At 51.5% G+C, this 22,693-nt stretch overlaps 1 protein-coding gene across 1 annotated transcript in view; it reads right to left on the bottom strand.

Annotated features, from left to right (window-relative positions):
- Window positions 1-10,826: 10,826 nt before the first annotated feature.
- Window positions 10,827-22,693, bottom strand: part of CRY2 (cryptochrome circadian regulator 2) — a 32,395-nt gene continuing 20,528 nt past the window's right edge. The window contains exons 8-12 of the mRNA XM_063093488.1: window positions 22,327-22,478; window positions 22,012-22,214; window positions 21,593-21,685; window positions 20,320-20,459; window positions 10,827-13,101 (exon numbers count right to left, since the gene is read on the bottom strand). Coding sequence (XP_062949558.1) covers window positions 20,320-20,459; window positions 21,593-21,685; window positions 22,012-22,214; window positions 22,327-22,478 — 588 coding nt within the window. The 3' untranslated portion in view covers window positions 10,827-13,101. The remainder of the gene's footprint in view (window positions 13,102-20,319; window positions 20,460-21,592; window positions 21,686-22,011; window positions 22,215-22,326; window positions 22,479-22,693) is intronic.

Below are 22,693 nucleotides of genomic sequence, written 5' to 3'. Positions count from 1 at the left end.
GGCCTCCAGCTCCCTGTGTACTCCCCTGATCTGTCTCTGCAAGGGTGGGCACTGAGCCTCCCTGGCACCCAACCTAGTGCTTGGATGGAGCACGTGGCAGGCTCTCAAACAGTGCTTGCTGGAAGAACGCCCAAGTGAGCCCATTCCTCCAGGAAGCCCTCCTGGCCCTCTCATGTGGCTGGTGTCACTCTTTGCCTGGATGTAATGCAGTGTGGTGGAGCAGATAGGACCAGGCCTCCAACAGAGACACCCCTTACACCCATCTGCAGCTGTTCCAAAGGTGAATGAAGCTCACACCCCTACCCAGGACCCAGCAGGTGATCAGTACGTCCCCTCCCTCCCAACTCCCATCTGGACTGGATGCTCCTGAGGGCAGAGCTGGCGAGGTCATCCTGCACACACTAGACACTTACTACATGCCTGCCAGATGCTTGCCAAAGGACATCCTCAGCCTCCACCTTCTCCTCTCAACTGAAGGGTCTAGAGTAGGGCCTGCAGGGTCTGGCTTGGACCCAGGCTGGAGGCTTCTCGGTTCATCTCTACACCCTTGACATCCCTGATATTCCCACTTCTTGCACAAAGGTCTGGGTGGAGCAGGGTCAGCTGAAGCATCCTTTACAGATGCAGGAACTGGGGTTAACTGGGCAATGGTGGAAAGAGCATGGGCTGGGGGCCAGTGGCCTAGGCTTGACCCCTGGCTCCACTGAGGCAGGTTAAGCAGATTGCTTATCTTACTTTTTGGGTGCTTCTTATAAGCGTGGCGGGGTGATAGAGGGATCACAATATCAGGCTTGGAAGCAGGAGGCCTGAGAGCATATCCTGGCTCTTTTGCTTATAAGCAGCTGCCCAGCACTGGCCATCAACCTTTCTGCCTGGCACCTCCCTTAATCCTCATCACAACCCAAGGAGAAGGTTCTATCTCAGCCACATTACAGACGAGGAACACTAAGGCTCAGGCAAAAGGTGCCTTAGGCTTCAGTTTCTCATATATAAAATGAGGCCACCAATCCCCACCCACCCACCTCAGGGTGCTAGAGAGAATTCACAGAATGGAGTGTTTGTGAATTGCAGAGTGCTGTGAGGAGGTCACTATCAAGGATGGAGGGGACTGACTGGCCAAGGAGACCCCATTTGCAAGTCACCCTCACCCAAGATGCTGCCCTTTCCCCTCTCTTCTCCAGCCACTAGACATTCTGGGTCTCCCAGTGAAAATCCTGGGAGACCCTTCACGGAGGGAAGGCTAAACAGATGCTTGATCCCTGCAGGCTTAGGGAAGTCAATTGTGGGGAAGAAGGAAGGAAAGACAGAGGGAAAGAGGGAGGGAATTCCCTCCTGACCCCGCCTGATCCCCTTCCTTATGGAAACCTGAGCGCAGAGCACCAGGAGGCCTTTCTGCATTCCGCTGGTGACTTCATGGCCTTTTCTCTTCCTGTGCTTCACATCCCCCTGTCATCCTTGTTCCACCGACAGCAGTCCCAGCCCTTTCTAATTTGCTGTTTCAACTCAACAGGAGGCCGAGTTAGGAGTGACGCACAGTGAGGGTTAAGTGGTAATGTGCTGAGGCCTCAGCCGAGCCAGGCAGTGGCTCTCCAGAAGCCGCTCTTGAGCTTTCTGTGTTCCTGGCTGTGCTGTAGTGAGGCAGGGATGCCAGCTAAGTGACCTTGGGTCCTGACCAGGGTGCCCTCCAGGCCTCTCTCATGACAGAGAGCAACTGTGGTCCAGGGGTCCAGCCTGTCTCTCTGCAGCCCTCGGGTGCTCAGCATAGAGCTGGCTCCCAGTGGGGTCTCAGGACACCTGTAGGTTGGCTGCTCAGCTCTATGTAGGTTCCCCATTTTTCTCTGGGTCCCCCACAGGCCATTCTCCACTGGGAAACCAAACCCAAACCAACATTTGAAATTCAAATCTGGTCTTGTCACTCACGCCCAGCTCAGAGCCCTTTAATAGCCCCCCAAAATTTCCAAAAAGGGCCAAAATTCTCACCTGTGGCCTGAAGGCTCTGTAGGGCCTCCCTTCCCCTCCAACCTGTATCATCCCCCTCACCCCCCCACGGTAGTAGTTTGGCCTCTGCAAAGTCTCTGACCTCTCGGACCAGGCCAAACTGCTCTGCATTGGCTGTCTTAGTCCCTCTTGGTGGTGGTTCCTGGATCACCGTAAATTTACCTTTGGGTTATGTGACCAGTGGTGGCCTCCCCTTCGAGTCACTTAATCCATAAGGGTGGGGTCATGCCTTTCTTGATCAACATGTGTGGTGCCTAATAGGTACTTAATAAATGTTGAATGAACAAACCATGGGTATCCCCGTGTCTTTCTAGATTTTTGCCTTGGAAATCTCTAAATCAGTCCCTCTTCCATTTTCCTGTGTCTCCCACCTTCAGCAGAGAGTCTGCGGCAGAATGCCTAGGGCTCTGGGAAGATGGCGCTGGCTGAAATGGTGGGGTGGGGTGAGCCAGGCCCAGCCTATCCTCAGAACCCCCTCTCCATCCTTCCCTCTCCCCCCCAGCTCTGGGTGGACATTGGGGTCAGGCTGGTTTTGTTCCTTTGGTCTGCAATTCCCTTCCTGACCATCTCCCCACTGGGTCATCGCCAGTGAAGACTGAATCCAACCCAAGATATGAGTCCCAAGGGTCAACCCCTACTTGGGGTTATAATGTGTTTGATCTGTTTAAAAACCTTGGTGCTGATATACAACAAGAACTTTGGGATCCAGTGGTTTGACTTTTGGGAAACTACCCTGAGAAAATGATCCCACATATTGAAAAACCTTTATACACAAGGATGTTTGTTCCTCTTAACAGCAAATGACTGAAAATGACGCAGTAGCCCATCACCAGAGGGCTGATTAAACTGTGGCCATCCAATTTATGGAATACTATGCAGTCATTTGGAATGTAGAGAACAACAATAAAATGAGTAAAAGGGCAGAATACATGACCTTACAGTTTCACCAGGATAAATCACACACGGGAAGAAACCCCAGCATTGGACACGTAGGTGTGAGGCAGGGTGCAATCTGGAGAGATCACTTCTCCTTTGCTCTTCTTGACAAACTTTCAGCACTGGGTCATGCCAGTCCAGTGCCAGACTCCCAGTCCTGTCCTTGGCTTTCCACCCTCTCCCAGAGCTGGTTTCCTGAGGGCGGCACACTGACCTTGGCACTGACTCCCCATCCCTGCTCCAATCATGCACAGAGCCCAAGACCCTGTGCACGTAGGCACTAAATAAATGCCCATTAAAGGAAGCATGTGTTGACTGAGGCACTGGAAGCTGCATGAGAGCAGGAACTATGTGTTTACCACTTGCGTCTCTAGTGCCAGAATGAGGCCAGGCACCCAGAGATGCTCCTTCAGAGGTTTTGAATGAATACAAGAGTAGGGCCAGGGGACAAAGACAGTATCCCAGAACCCTTAAGTGGGCATAGTGGCAGCAACCCAATTTGTGGGAACCATTGGGGCCCCAAGCTAGAACTGGGTTGTGGCCCATTCCCAGGAATCCAGAGGCCAACTTTAAGGTTCTGACATCAGAGAGCTGGGGTTGAAATCCTGCCTTGGGTCCCCCAGTGATCACCTATCTCAAATTTGGTAGGTCCCCACATGATTTGACCACCCTGCCCATGGACTCTCTCATCTCCCGTAGGACACCCCAGCCCTGAGGGGCCCCAGCATCACCCTAGAGTCCCGCCTCCTCCACCTTATACCAGCTCCCTTACCAAGTAGGCTAATCCATCCCCAAGTCTTCCTCACATGCTGTCTCATCCCTCCTTCGACCTGCAGGATGGCCAGTCTCTTGGCAGGTCTCCCTGCCTCCCTGTCCAGTCTGCACCCAGCAGTCAGAGACATCTTCCTGAAATAGCCAGCCGGTGCTGTCGGTCCCTGCTTAAACCCTTGCTGGCTCCCACTGCTTGTCAGGGAAGAGGCCAGAGTGCTAACATGGCCACAAGTTCCTGTACATTCCGCTCTCCACAGCCCTGCTGGATGGGCATCCAGCACCCTGCCCATTGGCTCTGGTCTCCAGTCCTTTGCTCCTGCTGCGCCCTTCTCCTCTTGGGTGATATTCACTTACTGATGGAGTTAGGATGTGTTGTCCCCTCCAAAACTCATGTGGAAATTTGATCTCCAATGTGGCAGTGTTGGAAACTGATAGAGTCATGGGGGCGGATCCCTCATGAATGGATTAATGCTCTCCCTGGGGGAGGAGGGGTAGTGAGTGAGATCTTGCTCTATTAGTTCCCACGAGAGCTTGTTGTATATGGGACACTGGCACCTCCTCTCTCTCTCTCTCACTTCCTCTCTCTTGCTTCCTCTCGCCATGTGATCTCCTTGTACCTGCCAGCTGCCTGCCACTTTCCGCCTTGAGGAGAAGCAGCCTGAGGCCCGTGCCAGATGCAACTGTCCCAGAATCATAAGCCAAATAAATCTCTCTTTATAAATTACCAAGTCTCAGGTATTTCTGTTATAGCAACACACAACAGACTAAAACACTTACCCACCAGGCCTGAGATGAAATGCCCCTTCCTCTGGTGAGCCTTTCCTGACCCACCTTCTGAGCCTGGGTCCCCCCAGGCCCTTGACCTGAGTCACCATCACAGACACCAGCCTGTCAGGTAAGGCCCGGTCCATCTGTCTACCCTCTATACCATATCTGCAGTGTCTCCCTGGTGAGCCTGGCAAAGAGCAAATATTTGTTGAGTGAATGAAGGGACGATGATGTGTGTACATAAATAAGGAGGTCCCTGCACCCTCGTGGCTTCATCTCTCATCCCTGAGGCAGTGCGGTAAGACAGACAGAAACCATCCAGGGAGTCATGGGGCCTAAGCTCTGTCCCAGCTTTGCCACTAACTTGCTGTGTGTTCTTAGGGAAGCAACTTGCCCTCTCTGGTTTCCTCATAAGGTTGGTTGGCTGAGCTAATTTCTAAGGTCTCTGTTATCTGTGATTCCCCTTCCACATACCTAAGACAGGCTGCTCACTTTACTTTCCATGAACACCCCTTTGTCCTTGCTGTTCCTCCCATATGGACTGTCTCACTGTCCCTTCCCTATGCCCCACCCACCCAGCACCAATATACCCATTGGGTAAATTTCTGAATTACCTTTTTAGCATTTTCTTTATAATGAACATGTATCAGTTTAATTTAAAATTCTCTTTTATTAATTTGCAAGTTACAGAAGTAACCTATATTCATTATAAAAATAAGAATTCAAATAATACAGACGTATTTAAAATAAGTGAAAACCCCTCACCCCATACCATACCCAGAGGTAATCACCAGTAACCAATTGGAACATTTCTGTAATCAGGTAAAAAAAAAAAAAAAATCAACACATATTTATTTAAACCAACTGTCAACAAACACTTCCCTCCTTCCACATGCACACCATGCTTACCCCTTCCACAAACTCTCCTCCAGTACTCCAGGGCTCTCTCTTTTGGGGGTGGCCCTGAAATCAGACTGCCTGGGTTCAAATCCAAGCTCTGTCACTTCCCTAACCTCTCGATGCCTGTTTCTTCATCTGCAAAGTGTGGATAATGATACAACTCTGGTTATATGGGGATTGTGAGGTGTACATGCTCTTGCCTACAGAAAACTTAGAACAGAGGCTGGGCAGGCTGAGTGCCTCCCCAGTGTCAGTGCTTGCCACCGCTATTCTGACACTGCACTGTCACTCTTTGTACTCTCTAGGAGGACGGCCCCAATTTTATCCCTAATTAAATAATAAATAATAAGGCTTTACTGAGCACCTACTCTGTGCTGAGCAAGGGGGATACCAGAGTTTAGGTATGGGCTCCCATGCCTTCTGGGAGCTGACAGTGCTGCTGGGCGCCCGGGCACATAACCATGCAGGTATGCACGTGTGCACACACACACATGATAAAAACAACCCTGTATACAAGCAACTATCTGTAGCTCTTGAAATACTCAACATGTGTTGCCTCATCTGAGTCTTAGGACCACCCTGAGCAGGGGCCAAAGCTGGCATCTTGAAGAAGAAACAGAGGCTCAAAAAGGTTAAGTGCCCAGTCTCAGAGCACACAACTAAGAAGGCCCAGCCAGGATTCAAACCCAGGCCAGTTGGATCCATGACCCCACCAAACAGCCACAAGAGAGCACTAACCACCCAAGGCTAAATGGAACTGGGCCAAGGGCTGGAGGAGCAGGACAAGAGAAAGGGCAGCGGGGGCTGCTGGAGCAAGCGAGGCTGGCATGAGGGCCTAAGACACTGACCCTATTATTCGCAGAAGCTGGCCTTGTCCCCACAGCCAGGCCACGGTGTCCTGGAGGGCCGGCCCACGTTTCAGGCTCTTGTCCTACTGCCACCCTCACCCCACGTGGCCCAGAGCTAGCCATGCACTCACGCCTTGACAGCTTCTCTCACTGAAGCTCTATGATAGCTTCCTGCCAGGGGGCAGGAGGGGACGAGAGCACTGTTATCTGGGGACTGGGAAGCAGGTGGAGGGGAAGTCACCTTCTGAGGCAGGGGCAGGCTTGGGGGTAGAGTGGAGATTGAACACATGCAGACCTGTATTCCAGTCCTGCCTCAACCTCTGATTTTCTCGAGGTCCTCAGGCAAGCCACCCTATCTTTCTTATTAAATTCAATCACCTCGTATATAAAACGGACAGGCCTCAGGGTGGTTACAAGGGTTAAGTGAGCAAGCACTGGGAAAATGCTTTGGATAGTAGTGAGCTGTGCTGGCACTTGTTGAACAGTGACTTAAGGTACATTGTCTCCTTTCCAGGCAGGAATCAATATTAATTAGCTCACTTAACAGATGGGACCCAAAGATGACAAAAACCTGCTTGGGTCATGCACTTAGGTAGTGGCGGAACTAGGATTTGAACCCAGGTCCCTCAAAGCCTGATGCTCTTGCACTGCAGAGAAGCCTCCAGGCAGTAAGGCAGTGTCTGTCTGGAGCCAGGTGGAGTCTTACACTCAGCCTCCTGAGTCTGAGGCACTGTCACAGAGGTCACAGTCCTCGCGCCTTCAGCCTTGGCCTTCTCCCTCTGGTCCCCTCCTTCAGGTCCTCCCAGCTCAGCTCAGGGCCTCAGGGGAAGTTTCTGGGCCTGATGATGCCATTAGACATCCCCAGGGGTCCCTGCCCACCTGCAGGCCTGTGAGCCGGTGGCCCTTGGTCAGAGGAGGGGCTAGCACCAGAGCTCAGCTGGGGCCTGGCTGGGATGGGAGCCCCAGGAGAGGGAAAGGCGCCAACTTGTGAGATGGGGAAACAATGGGGTATGTCTGAGCCTCCTTCTTGGCTCTGGTTATGTCACACCCTCCACTTCCAAGTGGGGGCCAGAATTAAGGGGGAGGGACTATCCCTCCCCTCCCCCCACAACACCCACTCTTCACTTCTCTGAAATCCACCTGGCCTAACACCAGATGGGTGGGGGTGGGGGATGGGGGTGGAAGGGGAGCTCAGGTCAGGGTCCTGGGTACTTACCCGAGCAGGGACCCTTCCCTCCCCGCAATGTGCCTGGCTACTCCTGGGCAGACTCCTCCTCCCACAGCCCGGCCTAGGATCCCTGCTTTGGGGCTGAGCCTTCTGCGCCTGTCCTGAGAGACACATCTGACCAGGTTGGTGCTGCCCAAATCCCCAGAGGGTCCTGGCCATGCCAGACCTGGCGCTTAGGCCTATCTGGCCAAGCGGGGCTGGGGGAGGGACCCACGACTCCCTCCTTCCAGCACCAGGGTTGTCGGCTGCCCCAGGAAACCGGAACCCGCGGGCCACCCCAGCCTGCTCCCATGTCTACTCAGAAACCGTCAGACTGGGCACAGGCAAATCCCTGCCTGCCTGCCTGCTCTGGGATAGCAACCCAGACCTCCAGACCCCCAGAACCCAGCCGCAGACCCGAAGTGGGGAGAGAAGGCGACCTCCGAGCCCCCTCCTCAAATTCCAGCGCGGAACCTCCCCGCCTAGGACGTGGAATGGCGGAGGGAGCTGCGCCGTGCCTACGCAGCGGCTAGCAGTCTTGAGCTGAGGCTGAGGGGGTTGCTGCGGGGACTCCGTCCTGGGAAGAGACCCCATCCCCACGCCGCCCTCTCGTTCCCAGGTTCCCGAGGTTCTGGGCGGGCGGGGAGGGCCAACCCAGGCAGCTCAGTCGCGGCCGAAGGGCGGGGCGCGCGGCCGCCGGGGGTTCTCACCTGAAATTGGGAGGTGACGCGATGTGCAGCCCCAGGAACGGGGATGCGGCAGGCGGGGACGCGGCCCCCCCGCCCAGGCCGCCGCTCTCTCGCTCCGCCATTCTCGGGCACAGCCCTGGCCATCCGTGCGGAGCGCAGCGCGGAGGCGGCGGCGGCGGCGAAGGAGGCGGAGGCGCGGCGAGGAGGCCGCCGCCGCCGCGGGAATCCGGCTGGGGCGGCCGCGGCGGGCGCACCTGAGCAGGGCAGGGCGCGGCTCCGCACCGCGCGCGGCACGCAGGACTGGCGAGAGCGCCCTGCGCGCGCCCCCAGGCTTGGCCGGGGTCTTGTGCGCCCCGCCCCCGGCCCCGCCCCCGAGGTTGGCGCTCTCCGAGGTGCTGAAAACACAGCCCCCGTGGTCCTGGGCTTGCCCCAGCCCCGCCCTGTATCCGACACTGACTCTCCGCCGCCCCGCAAAGCCCCCAGTTGTCGGTGCCCAGTTTGCTCCTCGGGGTGGGCCTAGCGCCGGGTATCAGGTAACTAATGGTGGGATCCTGGACCCCAAGGCCCTGGTTGGCCCACTCAGCAGAGACAAAGAAAGTGAGCAGGAAACGAGGGGCGTGGAAGAAGGCAGAGAAAGGAGGGTGTTAGGACTGGATTCCTAGAGCACATAAGGGTGGAGTCGGGTGGTGTGAATTCACAACCTGGCTGCACAAGTGAATATGCAGTGGGGCCTTCCGTTAGTGACTTCACAGTCCGTAGGCTTGGTTTTCTCATCTGTGAAATGGGGATAACAACAGTCCCTCTCATGGTAGTTGAGGCTGAAATGTAATACAAATGTGTTGCCACCGGGAATCGGCAACACCCCACTGGGATCCAGGCCTCACCCCATTTCTGTCCCCTTACCTTGAGGGAATCCTCCCAAGGACTCTACCTACAGGGTGTCCTCTAAAGATTGACCCAAGCCCCCTTCTGCCCCAAACAGCTACTCATGGTGAACTGAGCCCTCTTCTTGGCTTCTCAGTCTCTCATCACCACCTCTCTCATGTCAGGACTTGTTCAGCCTTCTCTCTTCTCACCTAGCTCCTCAACTGCATTTCCTGCAGAGCACCCCTCTTTTGTACCCACAGACACCCCAGAGCTGCCTTTTCACATTCTAAGACTTGGGGCCTTTCCTCCTGCCCCCACTGCTGACCTCTTGGGATTCTTCTTGTTGTTTCTCTTTCCTCCAGCACCTCCACCTCTGCTAGGTTTGGGCTGTGGTTTCCTCTTGCTCTTCTCTTCCCTCAGGATTAACCCTGGGCCTCTGGGCCTTCAGGACCCGGTGTCCTCCAGTTCTTTCATAGAGCATGGATTGCCAAGGCCAGGGCCCCAGCTTTGGTGGGCCATGTGCCAAACCTCACTGACTTCTCTGGCCACCTGAGAGAACCTCAGAGACCCTGTCATCCACAGGGCAGGGCAGAAGAAGGGGCAGAACAAACTGTTTTTCAGCCTGTGGGAACCTATTTGCAAATCTGGACTGCCAGCTGGTCATGCTGGCCCCTCTTCTATCAATGTTAATACCCAGCAAGGAGCTCTAGGCACTCACCCTGCAGTGAGCAACCCCCCATCCCCATCCATGAGAACATCCCAGTGCCCAGAGCCAAAGGCTTTGGCTGCCTTCCTTCTCTCTGTCCCTGGGGCCCAGAGGGGTGGCGACTTTACCTTTCCTGCTATTTTGGCTCAGGCCCCTTTCACTAGGCTCCCACAGTAACCATCTGCTGCTATGGTGCCTGGCTTTTCCTCCCAGGGAAGCAGTCTTGCCATCATGGCTAATGATTATTCCTCAAAATATGTACTTGTCTCTGCTAAGGAGCATCCTCAGAATATCAGGAGTGTATGTATTGGACAACACCTTCTTCCAGAACCTTTTGCTCAAGAACAAAGGTACCTTAGATCCAGGACCAACCCAAAGCCACATTAAAGAGAGGCCAGGAGAAGGGAGAGAGGGAAGGGCAGGCCCAGTGGGAAGGCGGCCACCAGGAATTTCAAAGCCGACCCAAGAATGAGACAAGTCCCCAAGTCAAGTTCTTCCCCTTTTGCCTTATCTCTCTGTGCAGCGGACTGTGAGATTCTTGGGCCTTGCCTGAGTCCCTTCCCACAAGAGGTTGGGGCATGGGCTAACAAAGCTCTCAGTCCAAGGCTGGGCCCCCCAACTGGAAAGCCTGCTGCACAGAGAGGGGCCATTCTCTGGTCAGAGGGATCCAGACAAAGCCAGCATGTGGGCCCCGGGCTGGGCGGTGGAGGATCTTGACCACCTAGCCAGAGCTAGAGGGCCTGCATCCTCTCCATGCCACGTGGCTGCAGCTTAAATGGCTGCACCAAGGTAAAGGATGAACTGAGGGCCTGGAGAGGGCCCTGCTACTGACTGACCCCAGCCTGAGCAGTTTAAGTCGCCTGCGAGGCTGGGTCACTGCAAGATAGCACTCAGGAGCCTCACTCTGGGCCCAAAGTGCTCTGCATCGTTCTGGCCAATTGACCCCCAATTCTGACCAAGCTCTGGAGCTGTCCCTGGTCTACTCTGTTTGCTCACATAGGAGCCTACACCCTTTAAGGAGAAAGAACAGGCTCTTTGTTCCAGCAGAACCCAGATGGTCTGGCCTAAGGTTCATTCAGGGTCAGCCTTACCAACCCCAGTCCCCAGATCTCCCACAAGATTGACAACAGTACAACTTTACTCAGACAAGATCAGATGTTTATAAAACAAGTGAATACCCAGAAACAAACTGTGGGAGAAACACACCTTCCCAGCAATAGAAAATCTCTATAAAGTGCATTTTGCCTGTGACCATCTCTTCCCCATGCTGGCCCTTGGATCAGGATTTGTGGCATTGCTCTGTGGTAGTTTCCAAAACCACCTGGGCTGGAGAAAGGAGGCATGAAACCATCAAGGAGCCCCAGGCCACTAGACACTCCTCTTCACCCTGCCCCTCCTGGCTCTGGGAGTGGACTGCTCCACTCCACTGGAAGGTTGTCTTGGGAATGGGCCAGCATGCCAGGGATGGTGGAGAAGTAGAGGGAGGTGGTCCTGCCAACTTGTACCTTTGGGAAGAGAGCCATATTCAAATAGGCAGGAAAAGGAGTCAGCCCAGTATCTGAAGGTGCTACTAATAAATACTGAATCTGGCTCTCAGCCTTGGGCCTTCTCAGTTTCTCAGACTCGCCCTTTCAGGTTCCCTCTTCTCTCCCTCTGGCAGTAGCCCCTGATTCTCTCATGCTCTAAATACACACCATCAACTGTGCTCTGCTCACCCCACATTACTACAGGACATTTCTAGTGAGGGTGACATACATACAATGGTTGGCCTCTAAAGGCAGCTCTCTGGCTGAGAAAACCTGAGGGCATCTCAGGAAGAAGCCTGTCAATATGGTGAACAGCTGTAGGAGACAGGAACCTGACCCCTGGGTTCTGGTCTGAGGACAGAAGACAGTGTAGGGTAGGGCTGGGACCAAGGGAGTTAACAGCTCTGAGGCTAGGAAAGTTCACAGGGGAGGTAGAAAGGAAAAGGCCCAGAGGCCAGCTTAATGTTACATGTGAGGACAAAAATCCACACAGAAATTAGCCTCTCAGCTACGTGTACACACACACATACACACACACACACTCTTTGTGGCTCAAGTGCAGACCACAGGGTGGAAGACTTGCTCCAGTTGAACGCAGCCTTTTTTTTCATTATGTCTCTCACCACACAAGTCTTTGACAGTGGGAGGGGTGGTGGGAGGCACAGGCCACTCCTGGAACGCAAGGTTTGGCTTCTCTGGGTCAAAACTCCCACCTGCTGCTTCTGGAAGGGATGGTGTGCTGGTGTGATCTCTACCTGGACGTTAGCCAAATGCCCCTGGCAGTCCCCACCCCTGAGTCCCTCTGCCTGAGTCCTTGGAGCCCAGCTACTGGGGTAGCTGACAAGGCAGCTTGGATGCTAACCAGGCTGGGGCAGGCCAGCCTGGAAACCTACAAAACAAAGACTAGAATGGCTTCCCTGCTGGGTGTTGGTCATCCTCACTGGCAGCACTGTGGTGCCTTGGAGCATGGCCAGGGGAGCCAGGGGGCCTTAAGCCACCTGGGGACCTGGTCTCCTCCTGGTAGAGGCCCCCAGTCTGACCCTGGCCCCTCTGCAGCTCCTGGGTAAGCTCTGAGGCTGGCTCTTAGCCTCTGGGGAAATAACAGTGAGAGAGCTGGGATTCTATTCCTAACCTTAGGTTCCAAGCCCTGAAAAGGCAGATGTGGTTGTCTGAGGCTACTCTCAACAGAACTGGGCCCACAGCACTCCAGTCAGGTATCTAGGTACTTCTGTACGATGGTGAAAACTTTTCAGATCTGTCTACAGTTTTGTGCCCAGTCCCAGATGCCCAAGGAAGGGTCTGGAGGCCACAGTGGCAGGGAATTTGAAAATAAGAAAGAAGCGAGGCCAGGTGGCTAAGCCTGCCCAGCCTCTAGGGTCAGAAAGAGGGAAGTCAGTAGGACTTTGGCTGCCTCTAGAATCCCATGCTTCAAAAAAAAAAGTTTAAAATGTCGCCCTTCTGCTCCTTAGTCTGATGTGAGAAAGGAGAGAGGTGTAGGGAGGCAGATGCCGGAATCCCAGCTAGGGTCCCACCACTACGTTCTCTTCAGACAAGACAGCTGGCTCACAGGGACATGTGCTGGCTGAAAGTCACTGCCATGACCTCTAGCCTTGTGTCTGAGGCTGGGAAACAGCACTTGTGGCGAAGCGTGCTATAGGCAGGTCTCCAGTCCAGGCAACCTCCAGGGTCACGAGAGTGTAAACAGATGCATGAACACGCAAACAGGCACACCACTCCTTCCTCTGCACACGCGCACACACGTGCACACACACGCACACACGTTGCTCAATCTCTGTCGGTGACCAGCTTCTCCGCAGGCTGCACTCTGCTGCCATGGCGGCTGCTCAGGCACTCAGACTTTACTCACGGAGCAACGGCTCTGCAGCTGGAAGAGAAAACAAGTGCGAAAGGAGCTTTCAGGAGGCTGCTCAGGTGCCCAGGGACACAAGCTCCTCTGGCTGCTTCTCTGGGGACACTCAGACTAGAACCAGGAAGAGCCAAAAGAGTGAGCTGCATGTGTCACAGTACCTGGGGACAGGTTGTTGCTGGGATGCCCCTGTGGTGATGGAATACTGCCCCTCTGAAGTGTTGATGCAGGACGAGTTCTCCCCTTCAGACCCTCCACTCAGGGTAGAGGGCAGCAGAGGAAGAGGAGGACAAGGCTATGGAAGACTCACTTGAAGCCTTGGGTGACACTTCCTCAGATATGACAAGGGCAGTTTCTGAATCAAGGCACAGCAGCTGCTGTCAGAGATGAAGAATCAGAAAAAAAAAAATGGCTGAAGAGAAGCCCGCTGGGACCAGTAGTTTTGAAGAGTAAGGCAAAGTGACTGGGTTTAGAATTGGCAGGTGAGCACATTTCCACATATAGAGAAAAGAACCCTGGCGCAGTGCTAGAAGGTCGAGATGAGCAGGAGGGAGAGAGGAGACACGTGATAACTCATTTTAAAGATGCATAATATCCTGAATCCAGGGCAGAGGGAAGAAACAGCCTCATCCCTGATAACAGCGAACAGGGAAGCCCGTCGTCATGCTGGGCTGCCTGTGTATTAGGTTTAGTGTGTCTGAGAGTCTACAGCGACAAGCAGCACTCCATCAGTCTGCACGGTTTAAGCACTGGTGAGGCAGATAATAGCAATCAGCAGGCTTACTGCACTTACTGTGGGTGAGGCACTGCACACTGGGCTATGGCTGAATGTGTCCCCTCGAAATTCATAAGTAATGTCCTAACCCCCAGTATCTCAAATGTGACTATATTTAGAGATAGGGTCTTTAAAGAGATAATAATAAAATGAGGTGACTAGGGTGAGCTCTAATCCAATACGGCTGCTGTCCTTATAGCAAGAGGAATTTTAGACCCAGACAGGGGAGAGACCATGTGCAGAGATGGGGAGAAGATAGCCATCTACAAGCCAAGAAGGGAGGCCTTGAAAGAAACCAACCCTGTCGACACCTTGATCTCAGACTTACAGCCTCCAGAACTGTGGGAGAATACATTTTTGATGTCTAAGCCACCCAGTTTGTAGTACTTTGTTATGGCAGCCCCAAAAGACTAATATAACTTGTGATCCCATTAACTTTGAAGATATACCCTCCATTTTTATAGATTAGAAAACTGAAATCAGAGAGGATGAGTAACTTGTCCAAGACAATAGCATTCATAAGCGGCAGAGCAAAGACAGGAAAATCCACATCTGTCTGATTGCAAGACCCGTGTTTTTACCAGTAAGTAATCTCTGTATTACAGGATTGCTCATTAAGACTTTTAGAAGATATAAAAAGAAGAAATTCAAGATGGTGGCATAAAGACCAATATCTAAGCAACATAAATGAAAGTTAAGATGTTATTAGAAAAAGGAAAATCATTTTAAAAGTCAAAGACACTAGAAATAAGGATTCAAAATCAGTGTTCTGGGATATGCAATCCTTTTAAGGCTACATGCTAAATCGGAAGATATTATCTAGATGATGATAATTTATCTAGAAGCTGGCCAAAATAAAGAGTGAACACAGGAGTGGGTACCTGTACGGGCCAGTATTGAGTGCCTCATTCTTTAAAATGTGCATTATTTTCAAAAATTTTCCTCTTTAAGCTTGTACAGTAATAACCTGACCATATGTTTTTTTCTACAAATATATATATTTGTTACTACGGGGTAAATAAGTTTATTGAAACATGCTGACTGTGAGTATATATTCCATGCACGGGTCTCTCTCTGGCCTCTGTTGTTAAGCCAAAGAGATGACTATTCTTCAGAAAGAGAAAAATCTCAGGATTGGAGAATATACTACAACAGGTCCTCCTGACCCGACACCTCCATTTTTTGTGTTTTCTCCATCTTCAGGGAAGAGGGAAGACAAAGAGTCCTTGAAGATTCCCTAGAACAAGGACTCTTAATTTGGGGTTACTGGACCCTTAAGAAGTCCAAGGATAGGCTTCAGGGGTAGGCCACAAAGACTCTGGAGTTATGTGTACATTATTCTGTGTGTGTGAACATGTGCAGTTTTCTGGGGACAGGCTCCTTCCTCCAACAGACTCACCAGATGGGTGGTAACCCAAAAAGGGTTGGAGAACCAGTGCCTAAGCTTAGAAGATAAGGGGGTGAGGTGCAGCCGGGTGTATGTAATGATCAAAACTTGACCTGTATTGACTTGCCACGAGTTAGTTTTGGGCAGGGTCATGAAGGGAGGTGGCAGAGTCCTGGCCTCAGTCCGGGCCCCAGTTGCCCAAGTCCTGCTATGATGGTTTCAAAGCCATCAACACAGAAAACGAAGGTTTAGAACAATCAGCTTGTCCTTGTCTACGAAGCTAGTCAAAGGCCTGTTCAACTAGTCACTCAAGCTGCTTGATCAGCAGATAACTAGATGGTCCCTTGTGCTTGTTCTCAAGCTAGGGCATACGTCTGCAGGAAAGGGGGACTGGGGAAATCAAATGAGGCCTTGCAGGAAAATGATGACAGCAGCACTAAAGGAAAGGGAGCAGCAGCCAGGGGAGAGGCACCAAGGGAAAAAAATCACCTTATAAAACACGCACTGAAAGTCAATCTCTTGGTTGTCTAACTCTTTCAACTTGTCATTAATACAAGAAACACAGAGGCAGCTGGAACGAAAAGTGAGTTTATGACTGCCTCCCTCCCCTGCACCTCCCCAGTGTTAGGATGGCCACTTGGGTACCTTGGCCTTCACACCCCTCCCCAGCTATTAGAGGCTACCAAGAAACCCAAATCTGCAAGTCCACGCTTCCCCATGGCCCTAGCCCTGGAGGGGTGTGTGTACAAATGTGCATGCGTGAGCTTGTGTAAGAGGGGCCCACAACAGCTGAAGGCCTGGAGGAGACTGGAGACTGTAACTGGGTCTCAATGTTTCCCTCTCCCCACCGTACTGGGTGAGGCACAAGAGCCCAAGAGCTTGAGAAAGGCAGACGGTTTGCTACCAGCTCCCAAGGTGGGACCAGGGAAGTAAAGAGATGCAGCTGGGCTGGATGGGGTACAAAGCTGAAGCTCTTAGCTCAGTCTCATTCCCATGTCAATCACACCCTCACCCTCTCTGTACCATACAAATGGAAGAGACATCCATCAGTCAACAACTACTTATTAAGAGTCAGGGAAAGTGCTAGGGAACACTGAGTCCCAACTCCTCATTTGCAGGTTGGGAACTGAAAATGAAAGGTGAGACAACTTCGCCGAAGTGTCGCAGGAGGCGAGGGGCAGGACTGGGAAGCAGACCCTGGTTTGAATGTAAAGCTGGGGCTCTTTTCCACATGCCACACTGTCTCCACTTCCACTAACCACATAGCATTTTACGGATTGCCAGTGCCTTTCACTAGAAGGAGGGAGTATATAACTAAACAAGTGTGAGAGACAACAAAGAGATTCCAGAAGTCAGGTTTTATTCAATGAAACCCCAGGGCTAACAAAGTTCTGGTGAACTGCAGGCTGGGGAGGGTTAAAAGGTGATCCTCGGCCATGAACCTTTTGTGTTCAGTGGGGCTTCTCTCAACAGATCACTGTGTACCAGCAGAAGGGCAAGTGAAACACGTGAGCTGTTCTCCCCCTGTGGTAAAATAATTGGAGAGAAATCTGTGCATAATTCCGGGCTAATGGAATCCTGAGCAGTCAGCAGCTTTGGGGATTATGAGGAACCAGCTGATCTGATAGCAATTTGGGGGCTGGCTTGTTTTTCAGTTTAGTGAACACTGTGAAATAAAACTAAATGAAGAATAGACAGCTGGTGTGGATTTGAGCTAGGCATGGAACCTACTGATATTGGGATGTGTTTTTCTACAAATTCAGTTTAAATTGTAAATGACTGTCCCCGCCTTGTTCATTGCCACAGGCCTGAGGCATTAGAAATAACTGAATCACAAAACTACAGAGCTCACAGCTAAACAAGACCTCAAAAGGTCCAGGATGGAGCCTTCAGGCTAGTAAAAATTGATTATTCGCATTTTACCTCTAAAGCATCTCAGAAATGTTATGTATCCAGCCTAAAGTCACACAACTAAAAATGACAGAGGGAAGGGGGGAGGAAGGGGCAAGCTCCCCCCCCCATATAATACTTTATCAACTTAGGCCATGTAGCTGCAGCCCAGGGTGGTGGCTCTGACTCAAGTAACAATCACACACAAAGACACCCTGAGAAGCATGTGCAAGATGACAATGCGATTTCATCTGCATGATGCATTTTACTTATCAAAGATTTTTCATGTGTGGTTTTTCATTTTCTTTCCCTAACATGTGTGTTCGACAAGTAGGGCAGGTGTAATACCATTACAAGATGGTATTATCACCGTTTCACCAATGAAGATGCTAAACATCTTTAGGCCTAGATGCCACCTCCAGCACAGTGTGAACCACAGTGTGGTCTTTTCTCTCAGGGGCGTTCTTTCCCAGTCTGTCTTGGAGGGAAGTGGCCCAAGTCCTGACCTCTTGGCCTCCACTCCAACCTTCAGCCTAGGCTGGGCTAATTGCCCAATTAACCACTGATTAAGAACACAGTAAACTCTGCGAATCAGGCTGCAGGATCCCACCCAGTAGGCTGACGGACAATGTCCTGGACTGCAAGGCAAGAGACAGCTGCTTACCTCTGCACCTTTGTAATGTCTTCACTTGGAATCAAGGTTACAGCCTCTCAACTGGCTCTCACTCCCCAACCTTTTCCTCTGCAGGTCCCAGCCCAATGCCTACTTAATCTTCCAAAAATGCCAGTTTGACCATTCCTATTCCAAAATGCTTCTTCACTCTGCCAGAGTACACCAAGGGACTCATCTGCCTGACATTTACAACCCTCCATGATCAGACACTATTGTAACCTTAAGTTCTTCTAAAACAATGATCATAACAATACCTACAATAACTATTATTTACTGAGGGCTTATCAGCCAGGCACTGGGCTGTCTTGCTTATTATGCAGACACTGTCAGCTGTCTATCAGCATCCATACTTCTTAGCTAACAGAGCCTAAATTTTGTTTAGGGGGCCATGGGCCTGACCCTGACAATGGATATGACTGGTCTAAGTCAGTGATTCCCAAAATATGGTCCCTGGACCATTGACCAATACAAAACTGCAACCTCTCCTGTGCCCTGACCTTTACTTTCTACCTTCTTATCCAACTTTATTTTTTTCTTCATAGCACTTATGGCTCCTCGACTTTTAAACACCTATTTACTTATTGTCTGTCTCCTCCCACTAATGTGCACCCAAACATGAAGGGACATTGTCAGTCTTGTTCACAACCATACTCCCAATGCCTAGAGTGGTGCCTGGCAAATTGTGAACACTTGATCTATGTTCATTGAATGAGTGCAGCTGTCCCTGCTGTTCCTTCCCTCTCCTGCTTTGAATGAGGAACTGACAGCTGAAGCTGTAGCACCCACCTTGAGACCACAAAGGACTGGTCAAGAGAATCTCAGAAAAACTGGCTCTGACATTGTTGAATCACCAAACCCAAACCAGCAACCCCCACCTCTGGGCCTCTTGTTAGTAAGAAAAAGAAACCCATTTATTTTAGCCAGAGTGGTCAGGTTTTCTATTACTTGCAGTCCTACACATACCTAACTGACACATATAAATTGAATTATTTAATCTTTGCAACAGTCTAATTTATAGGAGAGGAAACTGAGTCTCATAGCAGTTAAGTAATTTGTGTAAGATCACATAAACTTTAAGCTGTTTTTCTTGTCCAAAATGCCTTCACCATGGCCTGAATCCAACTCATATTTCAATATCCTACCTTAGTGTAAACTTCTGTGATATGTTCCTCGATCACTGCAACCCACCAAGAGCTCTCTTTGGACAAGCTTGGAGAATGTGTCATTTGTCTAGGAATTACAGGTTATTTGTCTTCTTTTTCCTAAGCAGACTGTTAAATCCTTGTGGATGGACGTCATACCATAATTTATGTTTTATCCTCCCCCTTCCTTATGTGCCTGCTGGCAACAATTTTTTGCTGGATTGGATGCCATTAGCTTACTGAGCAAACTTGACACCTGCATTTAACCTCTCTGTTCTTTGGGCTTCTTACTTGAAAATCACAGCATCAGCCTGGCAAGTTCCAGATTTGTAAAACAGAATGAACTTTGCTTAGTATCACAGACCTAAGATATAACGGAGAGAGTAGTATCTAAGGTTGTTGGTACCCCCAGGAACAAGACGGCACAAATCTGTACATCAGCAATGTCCATGTCAAAGAGCCCAGTAAAGGTAAAGGGTATAAGCATCAAACGCTGGCCAACGCCCTATGCATACAAACCTAGACACTCAAACCAGATGGCCCCAGCCTGGCCCTGAAGTGAGAGGGATTTAGAAAAAAGAACCGATCAACTCCATGGAGAAAAATCACCCTCCAATCTAATGATGCAGACATGGCACATAAGGAACAGCCTGAGATGATGACTCAGAGAGGACAGGAATTTACATTTCTGTAAGAAAGGCATAAAAGGCCCTTCCTGCTTTGAGGAAGGAAAGAGCCACTTTTTAAATGACATTCAGGAGGCTTCCATGAAAGACAAGCACTGATAGGGAAGCACGGAGCTGAAGCCACACAGAAGGTGAGAATGGGGGAGTGGCTGTAAAAAAGACAAAGGTGATCGGGAGACCGGATCTGCTGGTCCTTAGGTGGGGCTGGGCTAAGTGAAGCACAGCCCGGCTCCTGCCCTATCTTCTGAAGGTCAGTGCTGCCCCCCGCTGGCCCGCCTACAGAACAGAGCCTGTTGGGGATTGCAGGGAGCCTGGAGCAAGCAGCCTTGGACCCTGCCATCGGGCCATTTTCCCCACAGCTTCACATTCAGGGCTCTGCTTCCTTTTTGTTGGATCTGACTTACTTTAATACATAGAAAGTGCCCCAAACACCTTTTTTTCCTTAGCTGGCAAAGAAAGAAAAGGACTTGACTTTTTAATTTTCTTTTAAATTTTATAAGGTATCTAAGTAAGAATGGTAGAATTTTTGAGCTGATATCCTAAAAAATCATAGAGTCCCCACCAGATTTTAATCGATTTTGCAGTGTTTTAACCTTCAGCTGGCAGGGCAATGATTTCCAAACCGAGCCCCACTTCTCTCTCATCTTCTTTCCCAAAGGTGACTCTAAGCTGCTGTCACTCACTCAGACGTCCTTGCTTGGCAGCTCTGGGGCTGTCGACTCTGCCACCCGGGCCCGTTTGTTGAGATCTTCACCAGGTGGTTCCTCAGCTGCTTCCAGCTTGCGTTTGGGGGATGCTGGGCCACTGGGCACTGGTCTTGGGCCTGCAGGGAAGTGTGTCAAGGGGTCACATAGACTGTGCATAAAGCCAAGATGACCCTCTTTAGGGGATAGGGAGCCCGCTCATCAATGGAAAGCCAGTATACTGCTCCCCAGACCTGCTTCTCAGCTCTCCTTTAGGCAGTGACCTTGCCTGGAAGTGTTTGAGGAGAGCACGACTAGGCCTGCTGGCAGCAGGGCCAGCTTTTGGGCCCAAATCCCATGGCCTCCAGGACCGAGGCTGATTTGGTCTGTCTACTGTCCTTGCTCTCAAGGTGAGGCATTCCCTCTGCAACCCTAGATTGGCCTTCCAGAGGGACAAACAGCAGGGCGCCTGGCCATGAGGCCAGCCTGGCTGGGCAAACGAGTGAACCCCCTGGCGTTCTTGCTGTCTCATGTTGCTGCTCTTTACCCCAAAGCCGGAGGGAGGAGGTTGAGAATGCAGCAAACCTGTCTATTCTCTCTGCGGCCAACACCCTGTCTGTGCTGTGTGGATGATTGCAGCCACCTCCTTTCTTGCCTCCTGTACTCACTTCTGTCCCGCACTGTCCACTCCACACAGCAGGCAGGGGAGTTTTTTAAGCCCTCAGTCTGCACTGCTGCCCACCCTTTAGTACACGGAGACAGAATCCTCATCCTCTCTACAGACGTCGCACCTGCCCGCCACTGCTCCTGCTCCATCTCGTCCTCATCCTACTCCAGCTCCTGGCGTGGTGAGATATGCTGCCACACTGGCCTCCCTTCAGTTCCTTGAATGGGCTATGCTCAGTCCTGTTTCTGGGCCTTTTCTTGCTATTCCCTTTGCCTAGAATGTTCTTTTCCTAGTTCTTGGAAGGGCTGGCTCTTGCTCATCACTTGAGTCCTTGCTCAGAGTGGTATTCCCAGATTGTTCCAATCTAAAGTAACCCAAAGGAACTCCTCCTTCTCCAGCTCCTCTCTATTAAGGCACTCAATTTTATTTCCCCCCAAATCACGTGTTATTGGAAATGATCTTACTTGGTTCCCTTACTACCTGTCTGCCCCAGGTGGAATATAAGCTCCATCAGGCAACAAGGACTCCTTCTGGCCTCAGCCTTGAATGACTGAAGTGGTGGCACAGGCCACAGGAGGCCATGGGAGGCCCGCTGCCGCTGCTCACCTGCACTGCTCATGCTCCCAGGTTGGCTCGAGCTGGGCTCTGCCACAGGGTGGCTGAGGTCTTCCACACAGGAAGGGACAGATGCTAGCAGACCTGGGGAGAGGCGGGGAGTAATCAGAATGTAGTGTTGCAGGATTGCAGAGGACTGTGGGACCAGAGAAAACAAGAAGGTGGGGAGGACAGAACCATGACACTCAGGTTCTATCTCTTCCCACTGCCCCACAACTACTCAGGGAGGCCCAAGCCAGCCTAGCCTGCCATGTCCTGTGCCCCTGTGTTGACTCAAGTCAACTTAATAGCCTGGAAGGCAGTCTCCCTTTGCAAGTAATATCTGGAAATCCCCATCTATCCCCTCTGAGCCTGCAGGTGCTTTCCCTGCATTGAGCTAAGAGATGGTGGGAGGGGTAGTAGCTCCTTACAGAGTCCTCGATAACGTGAGAGCTGTTGGTAGATCTGCTTCATTCGCTCAATGTTGAGCCGGCTGGTCTCAGCATGGTTGACAATGGGCCGTGGGTAGTCCACACCAATGATGCACTTGGCTGCCTTCTGAATCGACTCTGGGGCATTCCAGGGCTCATAGATGTATCGAGAGGGGAACCCTTTCAATTTGGGCAGGTATCGTCTGAAACATACACATGGGATGATCTGTCAGCATACCTAAACACTCTTTCAAAGGGCCAAAGGTATCCCATCCTAGGAGGAGGCCACAGTGGTCAGAAGCCAGAAAAACTCACCTGATGTAGTCTCCACTGGGGTCCGTGCGGCGGCCAAAGCCCACAGGGCAGTAGCAGTGGAAGAACTGTTGGAAGAAAGCACTGCAGGACAGCCACATCCAGCTGCCTGCGTTCACACTGAAATCTGCATCCAGGAGCAGCTCATCAAATACCTGGATAGGAGAAGGAGACAACCAGCCTCCTTAGGGGCCTACTGCCATGGTTCTTCCCAAGTCACTGCAGTGCCCCACAGAGAAGAGAGCCAAGACCCTCTGCTGAGGGTGAGCAGGGAGCATTTGGAGCGAATTTCCTGGACACAGGGATCCCACCCCATCCACCAGCCTGGCTTCCCTTTACTGGGCCTGACCAAAGGGTACAGGCCCACTTC

This window comes from Cynocephalus volans, chromosome 4 (genome assembly GCF_027409185.1).
Source record: "Cynocephalus volans isolate mCynVol1 chromosome 4, mCynVol1.pri, whole genome shotgun sequence".
In the NCBI taxonomy this organism is placed as follows: domain Eukaryota; kingdom Metazoa; phylum Chordata; class Mammalia; order Dermoptera; family Cynocephalidae; genus Cynocephalus; species Cynocephalus volans.
The sequence above is the reverse complement of the archived record's forward strand: the minus strand, read 5'-3'. Positions and strand labels throughout refer to the sequence as shown.